The 26552-nt window shown below is 37.9% G+C and overlaps 1 protein-coding gene across 1 annotated transcript in view; it reads right to left on the bottom strand.

The window, feature by feature from the left end:
* The window catches only part of STXBP4 (syntaxin binding protein 4), a 223629-nt gene that overhangs the window by 14134 nt on the left and 182943 nt on the right, over positions 1 to 26552 (bottom strand). The window contains 1 exon segment of the mRNA XM_020991942.2: positions 8101 to 8158. Within this exon segment, the coding sequence (XP_020847601.1) occupies positions 8101 to 8158 (58 nt within the window).

Genomic DNA, 26552 nt, shown 5'->3' with positions numbered 1-26552 from the left:
AATTTCATTTTAGAAGTAATTATCTGGGCTATTGAGTACTTTGGCACCATGGAATGGCTAGGAATCTATTGTGGCAGTGGCCCAAATTCATGTATATCAAAATCTTCCATCAGGCAGGCAACCTAAATGTATTACAATCCATACTTGGCAGATCTTAATTTTTTTTCATAAATAAGTATTATTTTGAAAACAATTTAGTTACATTACATAACTCAGGGGTAGAGTATACAAACTTTTAACTAAGGTGGAATGAATGATACTAGTAGGTTATTTTAAATGTGCAGTAGTCTGCAGATTTAAGGTTTTTCAAAGGGAAGATAAGAAGTTAGGTGTGGGAAAGTCAGATTAATCGATAATTTCATTACAGTATCTTCAGGCTACCTTACAGTTTTCATTAAACTTAAGAGAACAGCAACTCTTTCTTTGTGGAGAAAGTTAAAAAAAAATTCAGGGAGTATGGGCAAAAATAACCACGCACCTTCATTAATGATATATAATAGGAGCTTCTACATTATAAACATTATCATCAAGTCCATAAAGTGTTTCCCTGCTTGCCTTGGAAGTCAAAGCAAGCCGATTCTTCTTCACAGTATTAATAGATGTGTAATGGAAATGTGGCTTGATGAGAGCATTTAATGAGGAATACATGACTCCGGACATTCTGGAGACAGCAACGACAGCAAGGCTCATCCCACTGCCTGAGGCCTGCCTTCCATCAGAAATAACAATTCATTTCTGCAAAGACAGTGACAGATGCCACTTTCAGGGATGGGACTATATGGATGGAGCCCATTATCTTGGTCAGTGTTTGGGCAGTGTAATTTCAGGCACCTTTCCTTTTTAATTAGAGGATGGAGAGATACTGGTCTAAGGAGTTTATTATTTACTATTCCTTGCCTCCAAAAGTCCATGCCAATAATGAAAGAGCCAATTATTCACATTCCCTGCCAATCTAAGCTTCTTTCCCCATCCCCTTGACATCTCATACTAATCAATTATTTTTTTCTGAAAGTTTAAGACAGGGGCATTTTCACATATTACCACTTCACTTAGAATCACAGAAACTCAGAGTTAGAAGGGACCTCACTCAGGGGATAATATAATCTAGTTTAGTGGTTCTCATACTTTTTGGTCTCAGGACCTCTTTACACCATTAAAAATTATTGAGGATTGTAGTTCAGCACCAAGAAGAAAGCAAAGGGGGCAGCTAGGTGGTGCAGTGGCTAGCACACAGGCCCTGGAGTCAGGAGGACCCAAGTTCAAATCTGGCCTCAGACACTTATTAGCTGTGTGATCCTGGGCAAGTCACTTTACCCCAATTGCTTTAAAAAAAAGTAAAATAAAAATTAAAAAAAGAAGAAAGCAAAGAAGGTCATGTTTCAGTAAACATAGATGCCAGAAATTCTACAAACTAAAGCTCAAGTACCATACTCATAGGGAAACCTCTCAAGCCCTCATTCTAGATCTATTTACTCTCACCTTACAAAAAAATTAGTAAATTCAGGTATATGGTTTTTTACTATGCCTCAGCTTAACTTTGTATTTCCCTCGGTGACCTGCAAAGTATACTCACTGTACATAGCAGGTACTTTAAAAAAAATATTTGTGGAATAGATGGTTGAATGGTTGAAACGACTTTTAGAGGCAGACACACTAATAGCTTCCTTCCCTATAAATTTGGCACAGAGGCAAATAGTCTTTTAATATGTCAATAGCCCTTAAAGACATCATTACGTAAGAGCATGGTGTAATAGTTGATGTTCATAAGGACGGCATACTTTCATCAAGAACAAATTAAATTATGTTAATCACGCTGTTAAGAAAGCATATACTACTGTGATATATGTGAGAAAAATTTCCATCAAACTGATTAAATTAAGAAATCTTTGGGGGCAGCTAGGTGGCGCAGTGGATAGATTACTGGCCCTGAAGTCAGGAGGACCTGAGTTCAAATCCGGCCTCAGACCAAACACTTGACACTTACTAGCTGTGTGACCCTAGGCAAGTCACTTAGCCTCAACTGCCTATAAAGCAAAAAGAAAAAAATGGTGCTAAATGGGGTACAGAAGTAAGTTTCAATTATCTAGAAAATTCACACATATGGAAAGCTTCATTTCCCAATGATGCTGGACAATTGAGATGTCACTGTTTATTAAGATTCTCCCACCTTGCCTATTTTACTTTTCTGGTCTCTAGGAGGTGACTGCCTATTCAGTACAAAGTTTTTATGCTGCTGTTAAATGTAGGGCAAGTTGCCTATGTCTTTGTATCCCAAGCACCTGGTACATAAGAGGTACTTAATAAATGCTTATTGATTCAAAAAAATTTCAATCAATTATTAAGCATTTATTAAGTACCTCTTGTGTGCCAGGATGCACACATGCACATGGATGCATAAATAAATCTTTTGATTCAATTATCATTTTCAATTTCAATTATCACAGACATTTATCAAGCGCTAGAAAGAACACAAAGACAAACCAATGCTGGCTCTGTCCAGAAGGAACTTGTTCTACCTTGGTTATGAAAAGGCCATAAAACACAAGGTTTCAGGCAAATAAAAACATTTGAATGCATTTTTCTTCTGCCACTTCCACAGTGAAACATATATTCATTGGGCTAAGGCCTGAATCGTGGTTAAGAATATGAAGCAGTGGGGAAGCTAGGTAGTGCAGTAAATAGAGTTCTGGCCTTGAAGTTAGGAGGACCTGAGTTCAAATCCGGCCTCAGGCACATGACACTCACTAGCTGTGTGACTCTGGGCAAGTCACTTAACCCCAACTGCCTCACCAAAAAGCAAAAAAAAAAAAAAAAGGGAATATGAAGCAGCTAGGTGGCACAGTGGATAGTATACTAGACTTTGTGGAGTCAGGAAGACCTGAGTTCAAATCCCACCTCAGATACTTATTAGCTGTATGACCCTTCACAAGTCACTCAATCTGTATTTGCCTCAGTGTCCTCATCTGTGAAAAGGGGCTACTGAATACCACCTACCTCACAAGGGTATTGCGAGGATGTAAAGAGCTTCCCAAATCTAAGACTATTTTACCAATGCTAGCTCATATTAACTCTATAGCTATCACTCTCTGAAGAAGCATGATGATGATGTAAGGATGTATAAGAGGCTGGCAAGAATTGCACATGGTAGTAACTATACTGCTGATCCTTAAACTCAAAAAAGTTTCTTTCTTCCCTATGTGATGTATATGGTATGTCCCTGCTTAGTAACCTTTTGCTAACCCTCTTGGAAGGTTTCATAGGTGGGAGAAGGAAAAAGCAAAACATTTGGCAGACCTCCCCCTGTAATGCTTTGCTCCTGGTCCTTCCTTAAATAATTGTTAACTAATGGTATTTTATTGTCAGTCTTTCTACGGTGCTTATAATTCTGGTATCCGTCACCATGCTGTTTGCGAAGTGTGTTTTCTTGCATGGTAGTGAGTCACAAACATAACGGTTTTTGAAGAATTGCAAATGAGCATCACAGAGATGGAGTCCAGAAGGGATAACAGAGAGATGCATGCAATCTATGACAAATATAGTGTGTACTGAGCTTCTTGTATGCTGTCTCCCTCCTTAGAGGGCAGGAGCCATGTTTCTGCCCTTCTTTGTACCCTCAGTGCTTAGCACAGTCCCTAGCTCATAGCGGGTGCTAAATAAATATGTATTGACTGGTTGTTCATAGACTGTAACAAAAGAGAAAGTGCAAAGAGGAACTAGAGTGAGGGATGTCACCACGGATATGTATGATCGAAAAATAAGATCAAAGGGTCACACAGAGAGGGGGAGGGATAACAGGTGGACAGCCTGGGTTCACTGCAAATCTCCTCCAAATGTCATGACAACAAGAAAGTTTCTTGACATGTTAGACAGACTGCTTATAGGACACAGATAGGACGTGCATCGGATGTGGTCAGGCAGAGATGGATTGTGAACATCGAAATGGACGGGGTCACAGATCCATCTGAATATGTGCCTGCAGTTTGCATGCTAAGGGAAAGGATGGGAGGGGAATAAGCATTTACATAGGACCTATTATATGCAAACACTTTTTATAAATATTATCCCATTTGATCCTTGTAACAGCCCTGTGAGGTAGGTGCTATTATAATCTAACATTTACAGGTGAGGCAACTGAGGTGAACAGAGGGTAGGTGACTTGCCTAGGGTCACATGACTAGTAAATTTCTGAGGCCTGATTTGAACTCGGGTCTTCCTGACTCCAGGCCCGCACTCCTTATATAGCGCTGCCTCACAATTTTCAACATATGTATGATGGCTTTCTCCTATGTTGTTAATACTTCAAGGAGTTGGGATTTTGTCCACTTGGGTTTGCCTATCACTTATACAGACTGCAAACCCTCTACAAGATGGAAGACTTGGAAAAGTAAAAAAATACCTGGGAAGACTTGCATGCAGAGGGAAGTGAGTAGAACTAGGGGGGAAATGTATACAATGACAATAATGTTGTAAAAATGAACAAGTTTGAAAGACTAAGGAACTCTGACCGATGCAATGCTGGACCATGATTCCAGTTGACTGATGATAAAACATGTTCCCTGTCTCCTGGCAGTGAAGAGATGAACTAAATATTCTGATGAAATGGAAATGTACATTTCTGCACATGGATAATGAGAGAATTCATTTTCCTTTTGGTCTGTGCATATTTGTTACAATGGTTTTATTTTTATTTTTTCAGCGTAGGGAAAGGACTCAGAAAAAAGAGAAAATAAATGCTTGTTAATTGGAAAAAATTAATCAAAATTTAAGAAAAGGAAGGAAGGAAGGATGCCATGGCTGAAAGATTCATCAGCTTGTGGCCAAATCAGTGATGTATTTCTCTTACTCAGCCAGGCCGATCCTTAAACGAAAACATAGTCTAGCCCTGAGCCTACACTCAAAGCTTTTGAGCTTATTAAAACCTTCCAGAACTCCTATTCCACTAGCATAGCCTTTGAGAATTCTGGGTTACTTCTAAGCCACAATGAAGCATCAGAGCTGGGACATTAGTGGGATATAATTAACTAGGCATCCTTTAAAGATCTGTGGTCTCATTGTTGTGGGTACTCCCTCTGTCCCGATGCCGATTTAATCCCCTGCTTTAGGCATATGGTCTTTAGAAGTTGCTATGCCTAAAAAAATTAATTACTGAGTAGCTACCCTGCTAATCATGAGGACTTGCACATAAATTTTTGGTCTGGACCATAAGGAACTCCCAGTGTAGAAACCCACTACATTTTCTATTATTTTAAAGTCTCAGCAAGTAATCTGGGCACTGAAAATTTAAGTGGCCAGCCCATGGTCACAGAGCCAGCACAGGTCTGAGGTAAGACTTGGACCAAGGTTTTCTTGACTTACAGGCTAGCCTTTTTACTACTGTGCCCCACCACATATATATTTTCATATTGCCCTTAAGGAAGTGTGGCAAATGGAATTTTCTCAAAAGGAGATGCAGAACATCTGTCTAATACCCCAAGTAATTTTGTGGGAGTTCACATTCAATCTCTTCTAACATGGGCCAACACAGGCAAGGAGCTCCTCAGAAAACAACAGAACTGCTTTAGACTTTGCTATAAGTAAAAATTCTAATGAGGAAAGTTTTATAAAAGGGATGAACAAAAGGAAGGAGACTTTTCCAGAGAGGAGTCTAAAAGAAATATTTATGCTTCAAAAGATCATGAGATTCCCACTAGACTGACCCTAGATTCATGATCTAATAAGGTGTTTACAAGAGTGCCTGGCATGTAGTAAGTGCTTAATAAATGCTTGTTGAAAGGGTCAAGAAAAGACTAACTGTGGGAGTCAGCAAGCACTAGACCATACTTTTATGGGTATCCCAATAGTGAAGGGCTTCTATGTTAAGGTATTGGAGGCATATGAGATGACATCACTTTTCCTTTAGCTATTAATCCCCTAAGACTAAAGTTCTCATACACCAACATATCAACAGGAGCACTTTTTGTAGAAGTAAAAAACTAGAAGCAAAGTAGATGCCCATAATTTGGGGAAGCTGTGGTATATGAGTAGAATGGAGTATTACTGTGTGGTAGGAAATGGTGAGCATAAGGAGTACTGAGAAGCATGGAAGGACTTACAAGAACTGATGCAGAGTGAAGTAAGCAAAGCCAAGAAAACAATATACACAATGACTACAACAATGTAAAGGATCACAAAACTATTTTAAAAAGTAAATTTTGCAAAATTATACAAGACAAACATGGCTCCAAAGAAGAGATAAGAAAACAGTCAATAAGCATTTATTAAGCACTTATTATGTGCTAGGCATGGTGGAGATACAAGGAAAAGCTTTCTTTATATATATATATACATATATATATATATATGTATACACACACCCATACAACTCTTACTTATACATAGCTGTTTTTACCTTTTTATGTAATTTATCATATTTGTATGTAAATATGATAAACTGGAGATAATTTAGAGGAAGAAGGTCCTAGCATCAAGGGAAATTATGAAAGGCTTTTCCTAGAAGGTTGAATTTTAGGTAAGCCTTGAAGGAGGCAGGGAAGCCAGGGGGTAGAAATCAGGAAGGAGAGAATTCCAGGCACTCGGGACAGCCAGTGAAAATGCATGGAGTTGGGAGATGTATGAATACTTTGTGTGAGGAGCAGCAAGGAGGCCAGGGTCAATGGAATGTAGAATATATGGAGGCAAGTAATGAGTAAGAAGACTGGAAAAGTAGGAGAGGGGTCAGCTCATAAAGGGCTTCAAATGCCAAATAGAAGATTTTATATTTAATCTTGGAGGTGATGGGGAACTCCTGTAGTTTACTGGATAGGTTGGGGGGTGGTGGCAATGGTCAGACCTGTGTTTTAGGAAGATAAGTTTGAAAGCTAAGTGGAAGATGAATTTGAAGGAGTGAGATTAACCAAGAGGCTACTGCAATAGTCCAGAGGCAAAGAGATAAGGCCTGGGCCTGGGTGGTGGCAGTACCAGAAGAAAGACATGGGTGTAGAAGAGAGAGGTTATGAAGGTAAAATTGACAGGTCTTGGCAACAGATTGGACATGGAGAGGGAGAATGCGTAGAGTCAAGGATGACATCTAGAATTCAAGTCTGGGTAACTGAGATAATGGTTGTACCCTCCAGAGTAATTGGGGAATTAAGAAGAGGGGAAATTTTGGAGGGGAAAGATAAAGAGTTCAGTTTTGGACATGTTGAGTTTAAGTTGTCTATGGGACATCAGGTTTGAGATACCAAATAGGCAGTTGGAGATCTGAGTCTGGAGTCAGCAGAGAGGTTAGGGATGGATAAATAGATTTGAGATTCATCAGCATAGAGGTGACAATTGATTCTATGGGAACTGATGATATTACTAATGAAAACAGTAAAGGAGAAGAAAAGAGGGCCCAGGACAGAGTCCCTGGAGACAGCCACCATTAGTGGGTATGAACTAGATAAAAATCTAGCAAAGAAGACTGAGAAGGAGCAATCTAATAGGCAGGAGGAGAACCAGGATATAATAGTATCATGGAAATTTAGAAAGAAAAGAGTATCAAAAAGAAGAGGGTGACTGACACTCCTGTCCCACTTTGAAGAGCCAGGTCCATATGTGTGGAATACAGCATGTATTTTAGACTTTTTTGATGTATTGATTGGTTTTGCTGATTTAAAAAATATTCTTTTCTTCTTTTTTTTTTTTCCAAAGCATTTTTTGTTATATAGGATGGCTCTCTGGGAGGAGAAAGGAGGAGGGAGACTGGGAGAAATTCTGGTGATATAAAAAAACATGTACATCGACAAAAAGTGTATTTAAAAAGATATTGCTCACTTTAGTTAGTACCTGAGTTCAAGTGGTCAACGCTAAGTAGGGGTGATAATTCCACCTCCATTTTGTGTGCGTGTGTGGCTTCCACTGGAACTCTTCCTAGACCTTTCCCTGCATGAGTCCTTCAGTATCAGCACATAAATCATGCAGGATATAAAACTGGTGAGACTTCACTTCTTGTTACTAATTTTTGTAACCTCTGGGAGGGACTGGGAGGGTGTTTTAGTTTTGCTGATTGTCTGCGACTGCCAGGTTTGCTCCAGATGTGAAAAAAAAAAGTGCTGACTTGGTTGGGACGCTTGGACTTACTTGATAAAGTATTTGATGCCATCTGCTGTGTGAGCTTCCTCCCACCCATAAGGCAGACCTAAAGCAAAAAGAGATCAGAAAATACTCTTAATAAAATAACTTCACACCATACACTTGGTAAAGCAACTTGATTTCATAGATAAGCATCATTTTTATGGTATATATAATAATAATTAGCATTAACAAAACACTTTCAGGTTTGTAAAGTACTTTATAGGTGTTATCTCATTTGTTTCTCACAATAACTTTGTGAGAAACTTGTATGATTATCATACCTGTTTTAAAAATGAGGAAACTGAGGCAGACAGAGGTTAAGTGATTTGCCCAGGGTCACACAGCTACTAAGTGTCTGAGACAAGATCCTAACTTGGGTCTTGCCAAAACACATTTATTGAATAAATTAATCTCCCTAGAAAGTGGAATTAAGAAATTTGAGACTTTCCTTGACTATTCGGACTTTCAATACCACAATAAATAACAAAACAATTAATAGCCTTTCCCCTTGGATGAAATCACTTAGGTTGCGGTTTGCCATTTATATCTGAAAAACATTTCTGGCAGTGAGATTTAAGCAAAAATGTACATTTTGAGACAGGATTGTGGTGTGGGTAAGATGACTACTCATGTTCTTTCTAGCTCAACTGAATTTGATTCAACAAATGTATAAGGCACACTATCTGTAAGGCCATGTAGTCAGTGTGGAGGATATAAAAGCAAAAACTGGCCCTGACCTCAAGGACCTTGTATTCTATTGGAAAGATACTGTGGTTGCATGGATAAGAAACACAAAACATACAAACAATAATTTTAAGAGAGAGACAATGCCTTTGACCCAGAGATTCGAATATTAGGCCTCTAACTCAAGGAGGTCATTGATATAGAAGAAACTTCCTTCATACACCAGTATTTATAGTACTACTTTTTGTAACAGCAAACAGCTGGAAACAAAGCAGATGCCCATCACTTGGGGAATGGCACATATGTAATGGAATATTATTGTGCTACAAGAAATGTTGAACATGAATACAGAAAAGCATGGAAAGACTAATGTGAATTGATTCTGACTGAAGCAAATGGAGCCAAGAAAATATACACAATGACTATAATAATGTGAATGGGAAGAACCACCACCCAAAATAATTGAAAATGAATGTTGTAGCATCACAAAGAACAAGCATGACCCCAAAGAAGAAATATGAGAAGATACCTGCTCCTACTCCTTTGCAGAGGGAGGATGTGTAGCATATCATATAGTTTTTAATTTTTTTCTCTGTATTGATCCATTTTGCCGATCTTTTTTTAAATTTTTTTTCTTTAAAGACTTTTTTATTTTGTTTTATGGGATTGTTGTCTTAGAGGGGAGAGGGGAGGAATACTGGGAAAAACGAGGTGATGAAAAAATTATCAATGAAAATTTATTATTATATTTTGAAAGAATGAGACAGTGCTAGCAACTAAGGGATCAGGAAAGGTCTCAGGTAGGATGTGACACCCAAGCTATGCTTTGAAGTGAGCCAAAGATTTCATGAGTCAGAGATACGGAAGGAGTGTGGTTTGTAAAAGCAACAGAGGTGAGATAAGGTGTATCATTTACCCCGACAGAAGGAGAGCAAGGACTGTTTCACTAGTTTTTCACTTGTTTTCTTCTTGCTCTCACCAGCACCTAGCTGAGTTCTCCTTGCCACACAGTAGGGACTTAATAAATGCTGATTGACTTGAGTATGGAGAATAGCTTGTGGTCAATTTGCATGGATTGAAGGGTGCATGAAGCACAGGTAGGAGTCAGATTGTAGAGGGGTTTGAATGGCAGGTTGATTATTTTGTATTTTAAACCCAGAGGCTATGGGAAGCCACTAAAGAAACTTTGTGTTTCTAGGATCACTCTTCATATTCTTTCATGTAACCTCTCAAGGCAATCTGACACTCATACACCAAGCTGGCAGGAGATCACACACAATTTTTTGACAACTGAAAATTCCTTCTGGGGCTCGAAAACTCAGTGCAATGGAACAGCAGGTAGAGTGCCACATTAGTGAAGAACTCCTCCATACAACCTGCAAGAGCCTAGGAAAGCAACTAGGTTAATGAATGAAACTTGACACTATCCACTTTCTCTTGGCACCAACCACTTTTCAGAAGCTGTTAGCAGCAACTGGTGTTCAATTCACAATTAATGAAAGGTGGTCTTTTAAAATGAATCTCCAATTTCTTTTTCAATAACAATGTGGACAGAATGCACTCCAGAATAGATATTCTGAACTTAAGACCACATAAAATGCTGGATTTTTTCCCCGTTTTTTACCTAATTAACTTCTCAAAAGTAGAAAATGAGCTTTTGAGAAAATTCCATTTGAAGTCAGCATGAATAAACCCATGTTTTTTTCAAAGGCCTTCTAAATGACATTATGCATATTTCCTTTTAGTTTTTTTTTTTCCCAGTAAAGGCTCAGACAGACATCACAGGCCATATTGCTACCTCTCTACAGATCAAGCAGATTTGTTACTGCCTTTTCACATGTTTATAAGTCTTTGTCACAGACCACTTTAGTCATTACTGGCAAGCACTTCACCAACAGGGAAGAATCTGATAATTCTATACAGAAATCTGCCTTTACCCAAGAAATGTTCCACAATACTGGGGCTATAGGTCAATAAGGAATAAAAAATGAAGGTTTGAAGGACTTTCCAGCCTTTCTGAAACAGTTTTATATACCAAGGGACTTTTCTGTGCTCAGCTAATTACATTCTCACTTGTATTCCTAATTTCTTATATAAATAGTTATCTTAATGGAAAGAATGGGAAAAGTCCACTTGAACATCAAGACAGAAGGTGAGATATGCATCAGAGTCAAAATTCTACTCTGATTATTTTACTCAAAAATACTGAAAAGAGAGCATTCCATGCTCACAATGGACTCATCATAAAGACAAACTTCATGAATATTTGCTCTTGTAAAGAGTCCTTCCAGTCATTAAGCATAGTCATAAATATATACCTATATGTATTTGGTCATATTTTTTAGCTGAATGGCATAATGGATAGACAACAGGCCTTGGAGTTAGAGGGACTGGGGTTCATGACCTACCTCTGCCACAAATTGTGTTTGTGATCACAGTCAAGTTGCCGAATGTTTTAGGCAACTCCCTTAACTACAAGCTTCAGATGAGCTAACATGGTGGAAAGAGTTTCCATACATTAATGGAAATCATAGATCTGGGTTTAAACAAACATACAACTGTTGAAAAAAAAATTTCCTGTCTTGAAAAATTTTTTTTTACTTAAAAGCTTAGACGATTCATTCTTTTTAATACAATTCTATTCCTATCATTTCATTTTTCAAGTACAAATTGTTTCTCTCTGTAAATGAGGGTCATAAACTGACATCAATTAATCTCTTCATTGTTAGTTCAGGAACACAAAACACAAGCTGCCTTTACCTGGGCCATCTTCATCCCATTCTCATGAGAGGTTTGGATCCTGCCCTTTAGACCTTGGACTCTGAAAGGAGAGTTATCATCTCATCTTGTCTAGAACCAGACCTCTATTTTAGGCTGCCACTTGTGTATCCATGCCTCCTCTTGTTTTCTAGCTACCTTTAATGTGTCATTTTCCTCCACTGGAATATAAGCTTCTTGAGGGAAAGGACTGTTTTACTTGGTTGTAAGTGCTTAGTAGAATGGCTGGTACAGGGGCAGCTAGGTGGCACAGTGAATAGAGCTCTGGCCTCGGAGTCAGGAGGACCTGAGTTCAAATCCGGCCTCAGACACTTAACAGTTACTAGCTGTGTGACCCTGGGCAAGTCACTTAACCCTAACTGCCTCATCAAAAAATAAAGAAAAAAGAAAAGAATGCCTGGTACAAAGTATGTGTTCAATAAGAGCTTTTTATATTTATTAGTCATTCATTTATTTTCCAGTTTCAATACCTCAAGGACATATTACTTCATCCATGTGGGTACTCTCTCCACTGATGCATATTATAACTGCTTTTAGTTCATAGAAGGCCCTTCAAGAATGTCTATGGCTGAAAAATTCTTCATTCTGGGGCCTATGTGAAATATGTCTCTCTGATTTTATGCTGGTACTCAGATAACAGACATATATGCTTACTAAGCCTTCCAACTTGACAAGACCCACTTGACAGAGTTTGTATTCTGCTGACCAAATCTTCAAGGGCCTAGTCAACTCTATGCTAGGAATGAGGCACTGGAGAAGGCAGCTATGAGGGGGTATTGTGGCTAGTGCTGTACTGAGAGTCAGGAAATTTTCTTACCTCAGACACTTTCTTCTCTCAGCCTCAGTTTCACTATTCCTAAAATGGGGATATTAATAGCACCTATTTCATGGGTTTTTTGTGAAGAGTAAATGAGATAACACATGTAAAGTAGTTTGTAAAACTTAAAAATGTTATATAAATGCTTATTATTATTATTATTACAAACTAAAACAAAATGCAATAAATTATTAGGGTCCATTTCAATCCCCATACATGTGAATCTGTATATGTTATATGTGGTATATACAATTTGTAATGTTTCTCATTGTTTAATGATACATGATTTAGAGTAGGGGTCAGCAAACCACGGTGTGAGACAAAGTTCACCAACCTCTGATTTAGAGCAAAATGACAATTTAGATTATTCTATGTGGTTTTTTTCAATGATCACTTATTGTTCAAAGGCAATGAAATATATATGTATGTATGTATGCATGCATGCATGCATGCATATGTATTATCACATCCTTTTCCTTGAATACACATTGCCTCTCTTTTCCCCTTTCCTTCTAACATATGGTTTAAAGCTGTTTGGATGAATATAGTTACTGGGAATATTTTCCATTTGGAAATATTTGTTGAAACTTATTTTATACTTTCTCATTTGAAAAGCTCACCCATTCAATTAGTTTTTAAACAATCATTTCTATGTTAATCATGATTCATTTTTACCTTAAATTCAAGATATTCCAAACTGAACTCATCATTTCCCCCCACACCTCAAGAGCTGCCCCTCTTAGGTTCTTTGTGACAATGTTACCACTATTCCTCTAATCACTCAGGCCTGAAATTTGGGCATCAACTTTGCCTCAACTTCTTTCTCCATTCAATTAGTCACAAACCCTCTTCATCATGGCTCTGTATCTTTCTCAGAGTTTGGTCTCAACCTCAGATGAGAGAGGGAGTCTGAGGAATCAGAACAACAATGAGGAATAAGAAAAAGACCCCAAAGAACCTACATATTTCACTCTTTCTTCTCCCAGTGCCCAAATGAATCCAAGGAAGCTTTAATGATGATAAAATAAACAATAAGGGAAAATTTTGTTTGGCTAGATGATATGGCCCTGACATGGATATTGAAGATCTGGAGTAGATAAGTAGGATTCCCTTTTCCAAATGGGATAGAATGTGCGATAACCCAGTAAAAGACCACCAAACTCTAGAGTGTTTTATCCAGGTGCCACAGGATGGAACTTGGGCCCTATCAATCAGATAGTACTGCAGTGTCAGGGATAAGAACCCAAAGAAAATGAGAACCATCTTTGTCAGCAATGATACTATGATTCTGTGAAGTAGGACACTGAGCTGTCCAGGGTACTATCTGCTTCTGCTTGAGCCTTCCTTTGGGATCACAGTCTCCATACTAGAATTGTTCCTTGTATTTTGAATGCTTTGTACCTTGTCCAGTTTTGCTGGATTGTTTACACCTAATGTGTATGCTCTTATGCCTTGCGGACTACCTTAACCCCATGCCCATCCTATCTATACAGAATCATGCTTTATCTATATCTTGCTCTCATTCTTGGAGGTAGTCAATTCTTGCTTGCCAGATATCAATAATCAATTGCCAGCCTTTGCTGCAAGGACATCAATTTCTCTACTTAGTATGTAGCTCTATGACATTTTTCTTTAAAATGTCTTTGGTCTTTCTCTCTATGCTTCTGTCACCATCTTAGTCCAGGCATCACTTTGTGTCTGGATTACTGCAACAATCTTTTAGTTGACCTCTCCTGACTCCAGGATCCTCCATTCCTACATTCCAATCTATCTGGCACAGTGCTACCAGATTGATTTTCTTAAAACATTATTTAATTATCTTGTCTTCCTGGCTCAGTAACTCCCCCTCTCTCCCAATGGCTTTCAATGACTTCCATATATCCTTCATAATCTGGCCCCACTGAATCTATTCAATCTAGCTTATCACTATTCCTCAACTTGATGTGATTTTATCAGTGGAAATGACATTCAAGAAGAGGCATTACCATCTGTTTTGCCACTGTACCCTAAGGAACAAGGGATCTTTCCATCTGACTTGTAGCTGAAAACTTCCATATGTTTCACTCCTCCCATGGAGAGAAAGGACTGTCTTATTTGGTAGCATCATTGTCATTCTCTCCCTCCTTTGACTTCTCTTTCTCTATTCCTCCCTCCCGCTTTTATTAAGTATCCACTGTTTTACAATGCTTGGGTGTAGAGAGAGATGGGGTTTAGACAAGACACCTTAAGGAGCTTACAATCCTGTAGAGGAATGGGACATACTTAACTAACTACAAAACAAAAGAATATATTTTAAAATATATGTCAGAGGAGCAAAACCAAGTACATTTTGAGGTCCAAGAAGGGAAAGTCAATGTTAACTAGTAAAACTTCATGGAACAGGTAACATCTGAGAATAGCTTTAAAGGATAAATAGAATTTCAAGGGATGTGTGTATGTAATCAAGGCAAAGGGAACAACAAAAGAAATGCCAGGAAAACAGGGAAACATGGTTCACAAATGAAGTACAGTTAGAAGTTGAGTTTGACTGGAACAGAAACTCTTCAATTCTCTATGTGTTGTCTTCAATTAGAATGTAAGCTCTTTGAGGGTAGGCACTTGTTTCTTTTTAAATACAGTTCCTGGCACACAGTAAGTTTTAATAAATACCTTTTCATTTATTCAATAATTCATCCATTCAATTTAGTAACCATTTATTAAGTGCTTCTTGTTTGCAGTTCACTGCAGAGAGCACTAGTAGATTAAAAACGTACATAAGTCATGGGCCTTGGAATCATAAAAGCATTATGCTGAGGTCCTTGCTCTAGTGAAGAATATAGATCATAGACTCATAAATGTTTTTTAGCTAGAAGGAACCTTAGGGATCATCTGGTCTAACCTCCTCATTTTATTTTATTCTTAAAAGTTTTATTGACACTTCTCTTTCGCACCACAATCATCTTCCAATATACCTTCCTCACTAAGCTCTTCCTTTCAACAAAGAAAAACATTTAAGGAAAACCCATCAACAAAACAATAATGTCTGGACAGCATATGCAATATTCTGTATCCAGTTTTCCTCCTCAGATAAGGGACATTTGTTCTATCATCTGATTTCTGGTTCTCATATTGGTCAATCAATCTGAATTGTGTTCATTTATGTGACTGCAGTGATGCATATTGAATTCCTGGTTCTGCTTACTTTGCTCGCTGTCAGTTCATTTAAATCTTCCCATATTTCTTTGAATTCTTGTGTAATTTCTTTTCTCAATCTTATTCCATTATATTCACTACAACAATTTTTTCAACCACTCCTCAATTAATGAGTATCCAGATAATTTACCATTTTTTTGTTGCCACATTCTCTGTTATGAATATTCTGACAATTATTGTTTTAAAGAAACTTCAGCCTAAAAAAATAGGATGAAATGAATATAGGTAGAGGCAGGTCTAGAACCTAGGTTTTCACATTCTCAGCCTGGTGTTTTTGCCTCTATACTAAGATGTTTAACTCTCTATTTTCCTATTTCCTTTTGGCAACATTTTAAACCTCCAAATGATAGTTTTAAAAATTCTGTTTCCTAATACTGCTTGCCTTTTGAAGGAAAAAAAAAGAAATAAAATGGCCCAACTTCTCAGTTTCAGCACCAGTAACTAGAATAATTTTCTTATAAGAGGAGCCAAGATCATTTTAAGGCTTGCACATAGAGATATATAAAGTTAGATTTAGAATTGTACATGTTAATTTGTAGGTCTGAACTGCAGCACCAATTTAAAAGGAACTAATGCCTAATTTCTTTATGAAAGAGAAGACTATTATGCTGTGTGATGACGGTGAACCAATAAATAACCAAACAATGCTGTATTTAAAATGAACATTTAAAAAATCATTTCTGAGGATGGAGATTTTTGAAGGGAAAAAAAAAGCATTTGATTTCTAAATGGTCACATATTCTCTCTGCAAGCCAGACTTTCATAAAGTCTGTATAAACACTTCAATATTTCAAGGATCCATGACTTTTATCAGCCTGGGTGTTTCACTTCATTGTCAGACTGAAACTCTGGCAAATTAGTAAGAACTAGGAGGAGGAACTAGAATTTATACGGGGCTTTAATTATCTATAGCAGCAATTCTCAAACGTTTTGGTCTCAGGACCACGTTACACTCTTAAAATTATTCAGGAACCCCCAAAGTGCTTTATTTATGTGGGTTATATTTAACTGATATTCACCATGTTAGAAATTAAAATATCTTAGCCCTATTATGAAAATAATTTTGACCTTGCAGACCTCCCCAAAGGGTCTTGGGGACACCGAGAGGTCCTTGGACCACACTTTAAGAAATACTGATCTATATAATTGCTTTCCTGAGGAAACTCACAATAAAAATGGAAAACCTTTCATTGTTGTCACCTCTCACATCGGCAACTTGGGTAATTATAGGGATTAAAAACAAACATATAGATCTATGGCTGTACTGTAATACTATCCTTACAGGGTACCACAAGCCTTGGACAAAGCAGAAAACCTAGGGTTTAAGCCAGAGAGACAGAACAAGAAAGAAAGAAGTCATCACTTCAAGGGTAAAAGTAATCATTTGGGGAAGGGTAAGACTGCGGGAGGGGAAACTGGATTACACGTTCATCTACTCATAGAATGTCAGAGAGGAGAGGGATCTAGAGATCATCTAACCCAATCCATTCAGTTTATAGATAAGCAACTTGCCTAAGGCCATGTAATTAATGAGAGAGCCAAATATGAGACTCAGGTCTCCAGATACTCAGTCTTCCTGCCACTAGGAGGACTCCAATTCTGAGTGTCAAGACAAACCAAGAGGTCTGGAACCAACTCCAAGCTGCTATCCAGGGCAGATGGTTTTACTGACCATTTGACTGGCTCAGTGTACCAGGTGGATCACGCTTCCTTTATGTGGTGACCCTGCACATTGGCCTCAACCTTTCAAAGGGGCTGATATTAGATCGTGGGCCCAACTGTACTAAGTAGAAAATTAAGGCAAACTTTTTACCATTACAGACACTGAAGACCTAATTTCCTTTTACATATATTACACTCAGAAATATGTCGGGTTAAAAAAAAACTCAATAAAATAGTTCCAAAAGGAATGTTACATATCAGGAACAGTTCTATTTCTGCATAGGTATCTGGATTTTCCATACTATAAGTTCCTTAAGACTAATGAAATCACAAGTCCAGACCATCCCCCTTCAAAAAAGAAGTTGCATTTTATCTTTAAAAAATTAGCTCCTTCTGTGTGCATGGATTTATGGTGCTGTAAGTAGTAATTGCTCTCCAATGTGTACCCTGGGAGGAGAGTTCTTCAGAAGCAAATAAGGGTCTTGTTGAAAAGCTGAGCAGCACAAGCATGCACTTAGATATCTGAATTATTTTCCCATGAGTGGGTATGTTCTTTCAGAGTGCATTAGCAAGATGAAGGAGCATTCCATTCATTTTTCATCATGAGAACACAATATTTCTTAAAAACTCTGATGACTTTATTATACTAACAAGCAACTACTGAGGGAACGTTTGTTTATGCACCTGAAGCCACTTCTGTGAAAATGAACAATAAAGAAATGGAAGAAAAAACTGCATTCTTCACCCTGCCCTCCCTCTCATGCTGGCTTTCTTTTTCTATTTAATGTTAACAGGTATTGGGGGTGGCTACCAATAAGCAGGACTTCATGTGGTTAATAGCAGGGAGCTTATTGACCATGTCTACTGGTACACAGATAAATATCGATGTATCTTTGCAACTGGAAGATGGATGAACCTAACCAAAAGCAACTTGATGTGTCTGTTGATGAAAACAGAAAGACACATTTAAAGCTAAACTGACAAATGCTAATCTACAGAAATTGGTCCTGTGTTGTTCAACATTTTTAGGAATGGCTTAGGTAAAGATATAAGTAGTATGTTACAGACGATACAAAGCTGGTAGAGATAACTAATAAAATGGATGTCAGAGTCAAGATCCAAAAGGATCTTGGTGAGCTAGAATATTAAGCTGAATCTAACAACATGGAATTCAATAAGGATAGATATAAAGTCTTATATTGGGGTACCATTAATAATTTTCACAAGTATAAGATGGGAAAGGCATAAAGAGACAGCAGTTATTCTGAAAATGATCTATGGATTTCAGTGGACCACCCTCAATAAATCAACAGTGTGACATGACAACCAAAAAAGCTAATGGGATCCTGGGCTACATTAAGAGGGACACAGCTTCTAGGAATAGGGAGATGATAGTCCCATATATTCTGCCCTTGTCAGGTCTCATCTGGAGTACTGTGTTCACTTCTAGGTGCTACGGTTTAAGAAGGATACCGATAAGCTGGAGAGTTATCCAGAGGAGGGCAACCATGATGGTTAAAGGCCTTGGCTCCATGACAAATGAGAATTGGCTCAAGGAACTAGACATGATTAACCTGGAGAAGGGAAGACCTACTGGGGAATAGTGGGAGGAAAAAGATAGTTGGCTTAAAGCATTTGAAGGGGCATCATGTAGAAGAATAAAAATTCAGCTTGTTTTGTATAGTCAATGAGGGAAGAACCAGGATTGATGGGGTGGAAGTAGGAGAGTCCAATTTAGTCTTTATGTCAGAAAAAACTTCCATACAATGAGAGCTGTCCAAAATGGAATAGCTTTCTTCTTCTTCTTTTTAAAAAAATTTTGCTAGGCAATGGGGTTAAGTGACTTGCTCAAGGTTATGCAGCTAGTAAGTTTCAAGTGTCTGAGGCTGGATTTGAACTCAGGCCCTCTTGACTCCGAGGCCGGTACTCTATCCACTGTGCCACCTAGCTGCCCCTGAATAGCTTTCTTTTAAAGGTGATAAGTTCCCCCTTCCCCAGTTCGTCAAATGGAGGCTACATGACCACTTGTTGAATATGGGTTTAGGGGTGTCTGTGTGTTGGGGGGAGGTTCCTTTTGCCTAAGTGTTGTACTAGAAAGTAGACAAGGTTGACCTCAAATTTTATGATTCTGTGAAAGTGAACAATATTTGTAGTTGGAATATTTAGGCTTAAATCCCAGACTTTTACTTATTAGCTGTGTGGCCATAGGCAAGCCATGTAACTTGTCTTAGTCTCAGTTTCCACATCTGTAAAATGAAGCTAATAACACTTACATGCATCTATCTGGTCCAATCCATTCTTCTAGCCCCTATAAATCTATTCTTTCATAGACACTGATTTAATCACCTTCACATTAGTTTCCGTTATGTGCTCTACGTTATAGCCAAACTGTCCTGTCTGCTGTTCTCCATACATGACATTTCATCTTCTACCTCTATGTTTTATTCAGGCTGCCCCCTCCCCTTGCCATACCTAGAGGGTTCTTCATCTTTTACCTTTCTTTTGGATAATTAGCTTCCTTCAAGGCTCAGAACAAATATCATCAACTGTATAATACTTTTCCTAGTCCCCCCAGTGGTTAGAGCTCTTTCCCCAGTTACTTTACGTAGACCTATCTGTGCAAATAAACTCCTTGAGGACAGGTACTGTTTCATTTTCAGCTCTGAATTCTTAATGCTTAGCACAATGCCTGGAATTCAAAAATTCTTGGTCAGTTGTGTTGAATTGGTCCTTAGCACAGCATCTGACACATAATAGGCACTTAAAAATGTTTACTGATTGACTGACTGAAATATGTCACTCTTCTATTCAAAAACCTGTATACTGCCTCCTCAAGGACTCACTCAACCCACTTATACCATCACTAGTGAGTTGAGTTCCCCAGAGTGGTGTCTGTTACTATCCCCAGGGCTCTAGAGATAACTCTATAGGTGGTTATTCTGAAAACTAGTTCAGGAGCCCCCACCAGTGTACTTTCCCTTAATCAGCCAGAAGACTCAGTTTTCTAAGCAAAGACATTTTCTCAAATGATACAGCAAGGACAATGGTTACAATGCATTTCCCTTAAACACTAGGGGCACACTCTTTCACAAACAGACCTGGAATCCAGGAGGGAGGAAAAGTTGGCACAGAATTATTGTATAATAGTAGGCACACATGTAGGGAACATACATGGCCAAGGCAACTAACTCTAGAACCAAAAGGCTTTGATGTTCATTTTCTCTGCAGAAGGTTCTCATGAACTTTATTATGCTATTTTGATGTTCACCTGGCCTGGCTCTTCAAAGGAGTGGCACTTTGTACAAACTAGGGGCCAATCTGCTGCCAGGCTGGAACAAACAAGTCACTTGGTGGCTGTACTGGTGCCTCAAGAGAGTATGGCATCTCTGTTGGACAGGTCCATTTCCTAGTCTCCTAGGACTGCTCTTTGATGGTCAGCTGTGGTCTTTTTTCTATCTCCAGCCACTGGCTGAGCTGGGGAGATTTAGTGCTCTCTTCAGCTGCAGTGTTATTGAATTTTTTCAACTTGGGCAAACATCCTTACCCTAGGATTAGCACAAGGTTCTTCCCTTTGACTCCCTCAGGGCCTTCGGACTATTGAGATGAGAGATGGCTTGCTTCTTTTCCTGGCTCAAAAATCCCTTTTCTCCTTAAGCCACTCTATGTTGCGTTAGGGTGATTACTTTCAGTTCATTAATTTTTCACTTCCCCTACTCCTTAGGGAAACTTCAGTAGATGAGTGACTAGGAACAAAGGTGTAAATGAATTGTAGGCCTTGAAGAACTTTCATGGTCTTGTGGCCTTTTCATATTTCATTAAGGTATTCACACCTCCCACTCTTCCTATGGTGGAGAATGTCTATTTTGTATCTGAGAGTGTTTCCCTTTCTTTTTCAAGTCTCTGTCTTTTAGCCTCTGCAGACTTTCAACTTTTTCTGGTTTCAGTGTGGCACCAATTCCATTATACCTACAAATGTTTCTAAATGAGGCCTCTATCTAGGTTAAACTCCCTCTCAGACCTTATTTCTTGTTATACCTCCCTGTTCCAGTCAAGACTGTCATCTCCTGTTCCACCAACTCACTCAGTTCATTCTTTGGGGATCTAGTATTTTAAAGCATCTCATAAGAACATGGTGGTCAATATTAGAATGAATTTACTACACCCTTTTTAGCAATGTGAGAAGCTCCCACAAAAATGACCATTAAGATAAAAAATGCTCAATAAATATCTGCTGACTGATGGATTCAGTGGCTCCCTACTGCCTCTAGGATAAAATGCAAACTCTTCTGTTTGGTATTTGGAGGCCTATACAATCTGCTTGAACCTATCTTTCTAGGCCCAATTCACATTATTCCCCTTCATGAACTCTACATTTTCAGTCAAATTGGCCAGCTTGCTGTTCCCTAGAAACAACATTCCATCTCATATATCCATTGGTACCTCTGTATTGGCTGTTCCCCATGCATGGGAGGCTCTACCTTCTCACCTCTGAACCCTGGAACTCTTAGCTAATTTCCTTCAAGGCTTAGCTAAAGTATCATCTGTCTTTTTCTTTTTTTTTTTTAAAGCCAATTTTTAGTGGTTGGTTGTATTTACTAATGAACTCTATCACCTCTTTCCAGAGGCCTTCCCTATTTTTGTCATTTATGTTAGCCTTCTGCCCCTTCTGAAAAGACATTGTATTAATTTTGCATATGTCTTGCATTACTTATGTGTGAAGGTGTTGTATTTCCTCCCCCAACTCTAGCCCCAATAGAATGTAATCTCCTTGAGGGCAAGTAGTGTCTGGCTTTTGGTCTTTGTATTCCCAGTGCTTGGCACACAGTAGGTGTTTAATAAATGTTTGTGGATTGATAACTACAGTACAGTTAACATCAGTTTCAAGAAACAAAGCAGCTCTTTCTTTGAGCTAGGAGGATAATAATATTACTAATAATTTGTGTAAAATGTTTTCCTCACAACAGCCCTTTGAGGCAGGTAGTACATATGTTATTTTTAACCTTTTTTTTATAGAACAAGAAAATGAGACTCAGAGATTAAGCAATTTGTCTATATTTGCAGAGCTTCTGTCAATGGGATTTGAACCTATATCTCTTGTCTCCAGGTTCAGACATCTATCCAGCTATGTCATGCTGCTGGGTGAGTCCATTAATCTGTTCTATGGCACCAGGAAATACATATTCTAGGAAAAATATCGGTAAGTGATAGGCTCAAATAATTGGTGGAAGTATTTTTTTTTCTATATATAACTGAATGTCAATATTTGAGGTTATAATTTTATCTCAGTGGGAGAGTATGGAAAAGTTGACAGTTGGTTCAGTATTTTACTAAAAAAATTTAAAATTATGTTTCAGAATGCATTTTCCCCCCTTTATTTAAAAAAAAAACTTTTCATATTTCCTTAAGATAGGGATGTCCCTTTGACATCTCCTTTGGATTGTTGTCAATAGGGTGCCAAGACTGAATGAGCCTGCTGGACCTGACTTTAGCTTTGGTGCTGAGGAGGCACAGAGCCTGCTGAGGCCAGAAGTTCTTGCAGTTTCTCTTAATTAGTATTCTTGCTCCAAATGTCTCCCTTCTCTGATCCATCTTCCATGCAGCTGCCAGAATGATACTCCTAAAGTCCAGGTTTCTATACACCATTCCCCTGCTCAAAAAGCTCTGTTGGGTCCCTCTCACCCCCAGCATAAAATATAAACTCCTGCTGGGCATTTAAAATCCCTCACAATCTGGCTTCTATCTAATTTTCCAAGCTTATTACACATTTATTCTAGGCCTCTTCACACACTATATGGTCCAGACAAATGTCCAACTTACCGTTTCTTGCATATGACACTGCCATCTCTGATCTCAGTGCCTTTGCATGGGCTGTCTCTCATGACTGGAGACACTCTTCCCTCCTTACCTCTGCATCTTATAATTAACTTGCTCCCTCCAGCTACTAGTACATCCCCTCAATTACTTTGTATTCACTGTGCATAAGTTACTAACATAGGAATACATGCTATTTCTCTCAATTAAACTTTAAATTCCTTGGGGGCGAGGGATTATTTCATTTTTGGTGTTATATCTTTAGTGTTCATTAGGGCACTGGGCACATAATAAGCTCTTAATAGATACTTAATGACTGATTTACCTTAATGAGCCTCAGTTTCCTTTACCTGTAAATGATGGACTTGGACTAGATGGTCTTGAAGGCCCCTTCAGCTCGAACATTTCATTATTCTGTGCATTGTTCTCATATATAAACTTGCATGACCATACAAATAAGGCACTTGTACATACTACATTATAAGTATTATATATTGATTATGTTATTACTGTAATATCACATCAAAAATAATATCTACCAATAATCAGCGGTGTGCAGTTAGAATACTGATTAGCTATGATAAAATTTAAGGCAAACAATAAATTAGAAGAAAGGATGAAGATTAGGAGATGACACTGCAAACAATTATAATAGCTCTAACTTGACCTGTTCAAATATACCACAAAAGCTTAAGAAAATGCAACACAGATAAAGAAAAACACATGAACAAAGACTATCACACGTCTAACAGAAATTTAACCAATTGAGGGTAACTGCCACAACAAGGCTTCCAAAACAGCTCAGAAAACACTTTAGCCACCAAGCACCAAGAAGAGAGACAGAACAGTCAAAGACAGTATTGACTTGGAAGATAAACTCAGTTGTAAAATGTTAAAGAGGAGGATGGTGGAGAATTATAGGCAATACTATCTTACAAAACAGTGAAGAACAGTAGAGAAGACATGAAATCTGAAGGAACCTTGGTATGAGATCCAACTAAGCCAGATCATATGAACTCATTTATGAATTAAACCAGAGGAAGGACAACAAAAAGAAGAGAAAAGGAACAGATCTGTTAGCATTTTTATAGCAAGTTATTTTTTATTCACATATGACCGCAGAACTATCACATTTGGATTTTAACAACTCAGTCCATGATGTGCCAGAACCACTACTACAAACAGTACTATAAAGAAGATTAAGATGGGAAGACCATCTGGACAACAGCAGATAAGGAAGAAATTAGTGCTAGAGGGTGACGTAATTTTGAAAATACTGAAGAATCAATTTTCAAGATATTACAAAGAAAGGATAATGTCAAATAACTAGAAAAAAATCACAGATGTTATTATCAAAAAGGAAGGTCAAGAGGACATCAGTAACTATTGACCCATATACCTACTTTCTCATCTCTATAAAATCTTCAGAAAAATGATACACAAAAAATAGGTAATAGGAAAACATCTTTGCAACAAGTTTCTCTGATAAAGGTCTTACTTCAAATATAAATATGTATGTACATGTATATGTATGTATATAAATAACTGATTCAAATGTATAAGATGGTGAGCCATTCCCCAAGAGGTAAATGATCAAAGGGTATGAACAGGCAATATTCAATCTATCAACAGCCATATTAAAAAAATGGTCTAAATCACTAATAGAGAAATACAAATTAAAACAACTTTAAGGTTCCATCTTATATTCATCAGATTAACAAAGATGACAAAAGTTTACGAGAATGATAAATATTTGACAGGCTGTGAGAAAACAGGCAGATTAGTACACAGAATTGGTCTAGCCATTCTGGAAAGCAATTTGGAACTATGCTCAGAAAGTTACAGAACTATGCATACCTTGACTCAGTTATACTACTACTAGGCACACACCTCTAAAGAAATCAAAGAAAGAAGAAAATGATCCATATGTACAAAAAAATGAATGGCAGCTCTTTTCATGGTAGTCAAAAATGGGAAAAAAGGGTATCCACCTATAGGGAAATGGCAAAATAAAATTAGAGTATATGAATACAATATAATACAATATTATTGCACAATAAGAAATGATGAAAGGGACAGTTTCAGAGGAAACTAGGAAGATCTCTATGAACTGATACAGAGTGAAGTGAAAAGAACCAGGAGGAAAATTTATACAATGATAATATTATAGAAGAAAACTGTCAAAGATTTTAGAACTCTGATTAATGAAGTGATTAAACCACAAATCCAGAGGACCAGAGATGAAGCAAGCCATTCACCTCCTGCCAAAGAGGTGATAAACTTAAAATCCAGAATGATAAGTGATTTTTGAACATGGATATGGGAAGCATTTGCTTAGATGTGATAACTGAGTCTATGGGAGCTAATGAGATCAACAAATGAAAGCATATAAAGAGAAAAAGGTGTATAGCAAAGCCTTGGGGTACACTTACAGCTACTGGATATGCCAGTAAAGGAGACTGAGGAGTGCTCAGAGAGGTAGAAGGAGAACCCAGAGAGAATATGGAGAATATGGCAACCAAGAGAGAATATGGAAACCCAGGGAGATAGTACCCAGGACGAGGTGGTCAACAGTGTCAAAGAGGAAATAGAGTTTCGTCCACTGATCAAGCAACTTAGGTGACAAATAACTCACATCAAATGCCACGCAATAAATGTATTATATTACAAAACAGTGTTACAAATGTGGTAGTCATTACTTTAAAAAGTGTATTTATTTTGAGTACATACATTTTAAGGTAAGATAGTAAGTATTGTTCCGAAACAATTTTGTCTCACCGTCAAGCTAGCATATAAATATTAAGCTGTATCAAGTACTGAAGTATTTTTAGTTGTTATTAAATCAGAGAAAAGAGTCCCTTAAGCATATGCTTTCCACTAGGATTTCAACATCTTTGTTGCTTTTCTCTCCTCAATTTTTGCAATTTTTTCCCTTTGCTCTAATCAAACCTGTCCTTGGTCTCTTCTATCCCATCTCTCACTCCTAGATTCTAACTGTCCTCTAGGCATCCCCTCTATCCATTTGTCCATCAAGGTCTCAGACAAGATGTAGCAACACAGCACAAAGTCAAGAGATCAGGCAATTATCTGTTTTATTTGATCAAAAGAGATGACATATACTAAAAAAGCACCTTATAACAGCCAATTCACATGATTCAGGATTAAAACACAAGCATCAATGTATTTATTCTTACATATACAAACAGACTGAAACTCAATTACTAGTGTGCTTGCTGCCAGGCTTATCAGTGACTCCACATGGTTGTGACATTTGGGATTAAAACACTACCTGTCCTTAGCACTAGGTATACATTTCAATAATTTTAGGCAATGAATCCAAAAGCATAGTGAAGAGAGTGCGATTTGGGGTCAAGGAACTTGAGTTCAAATCTTGGTTCTGCTTCTTATGAGTTACATGACCTTGGGCCAGACACTCTCTCTTCTCTGGGCCTCAGTTTCCTCTTCTGTACAAAAAGAGGTTTGGGCTAGATGATATTGAAGATCCCTTCCAGAT

This window comes from Phascolarctos cinereus, unplaced genomic scaffold (assembly GCF_003287225.1).
Source record: "Phascolarctos cinereus isolate Bilbo 61053 unplaced genomic scaffold, phaCin_HiC Scaffold_5;HRSCAF=322, whole genome shotgun sequence".
Taxonomy (NCBI): domain Eukaryota; kingdom Metazoa; phylum Chordata; class Mammalia; order Diprotodontia; family Phascolarctidae; genus Phascolarctos; species Phascolarctos cinereus.
This window is presented reverse-complemented; position numbering and strand designations above follow the sequence as displayed.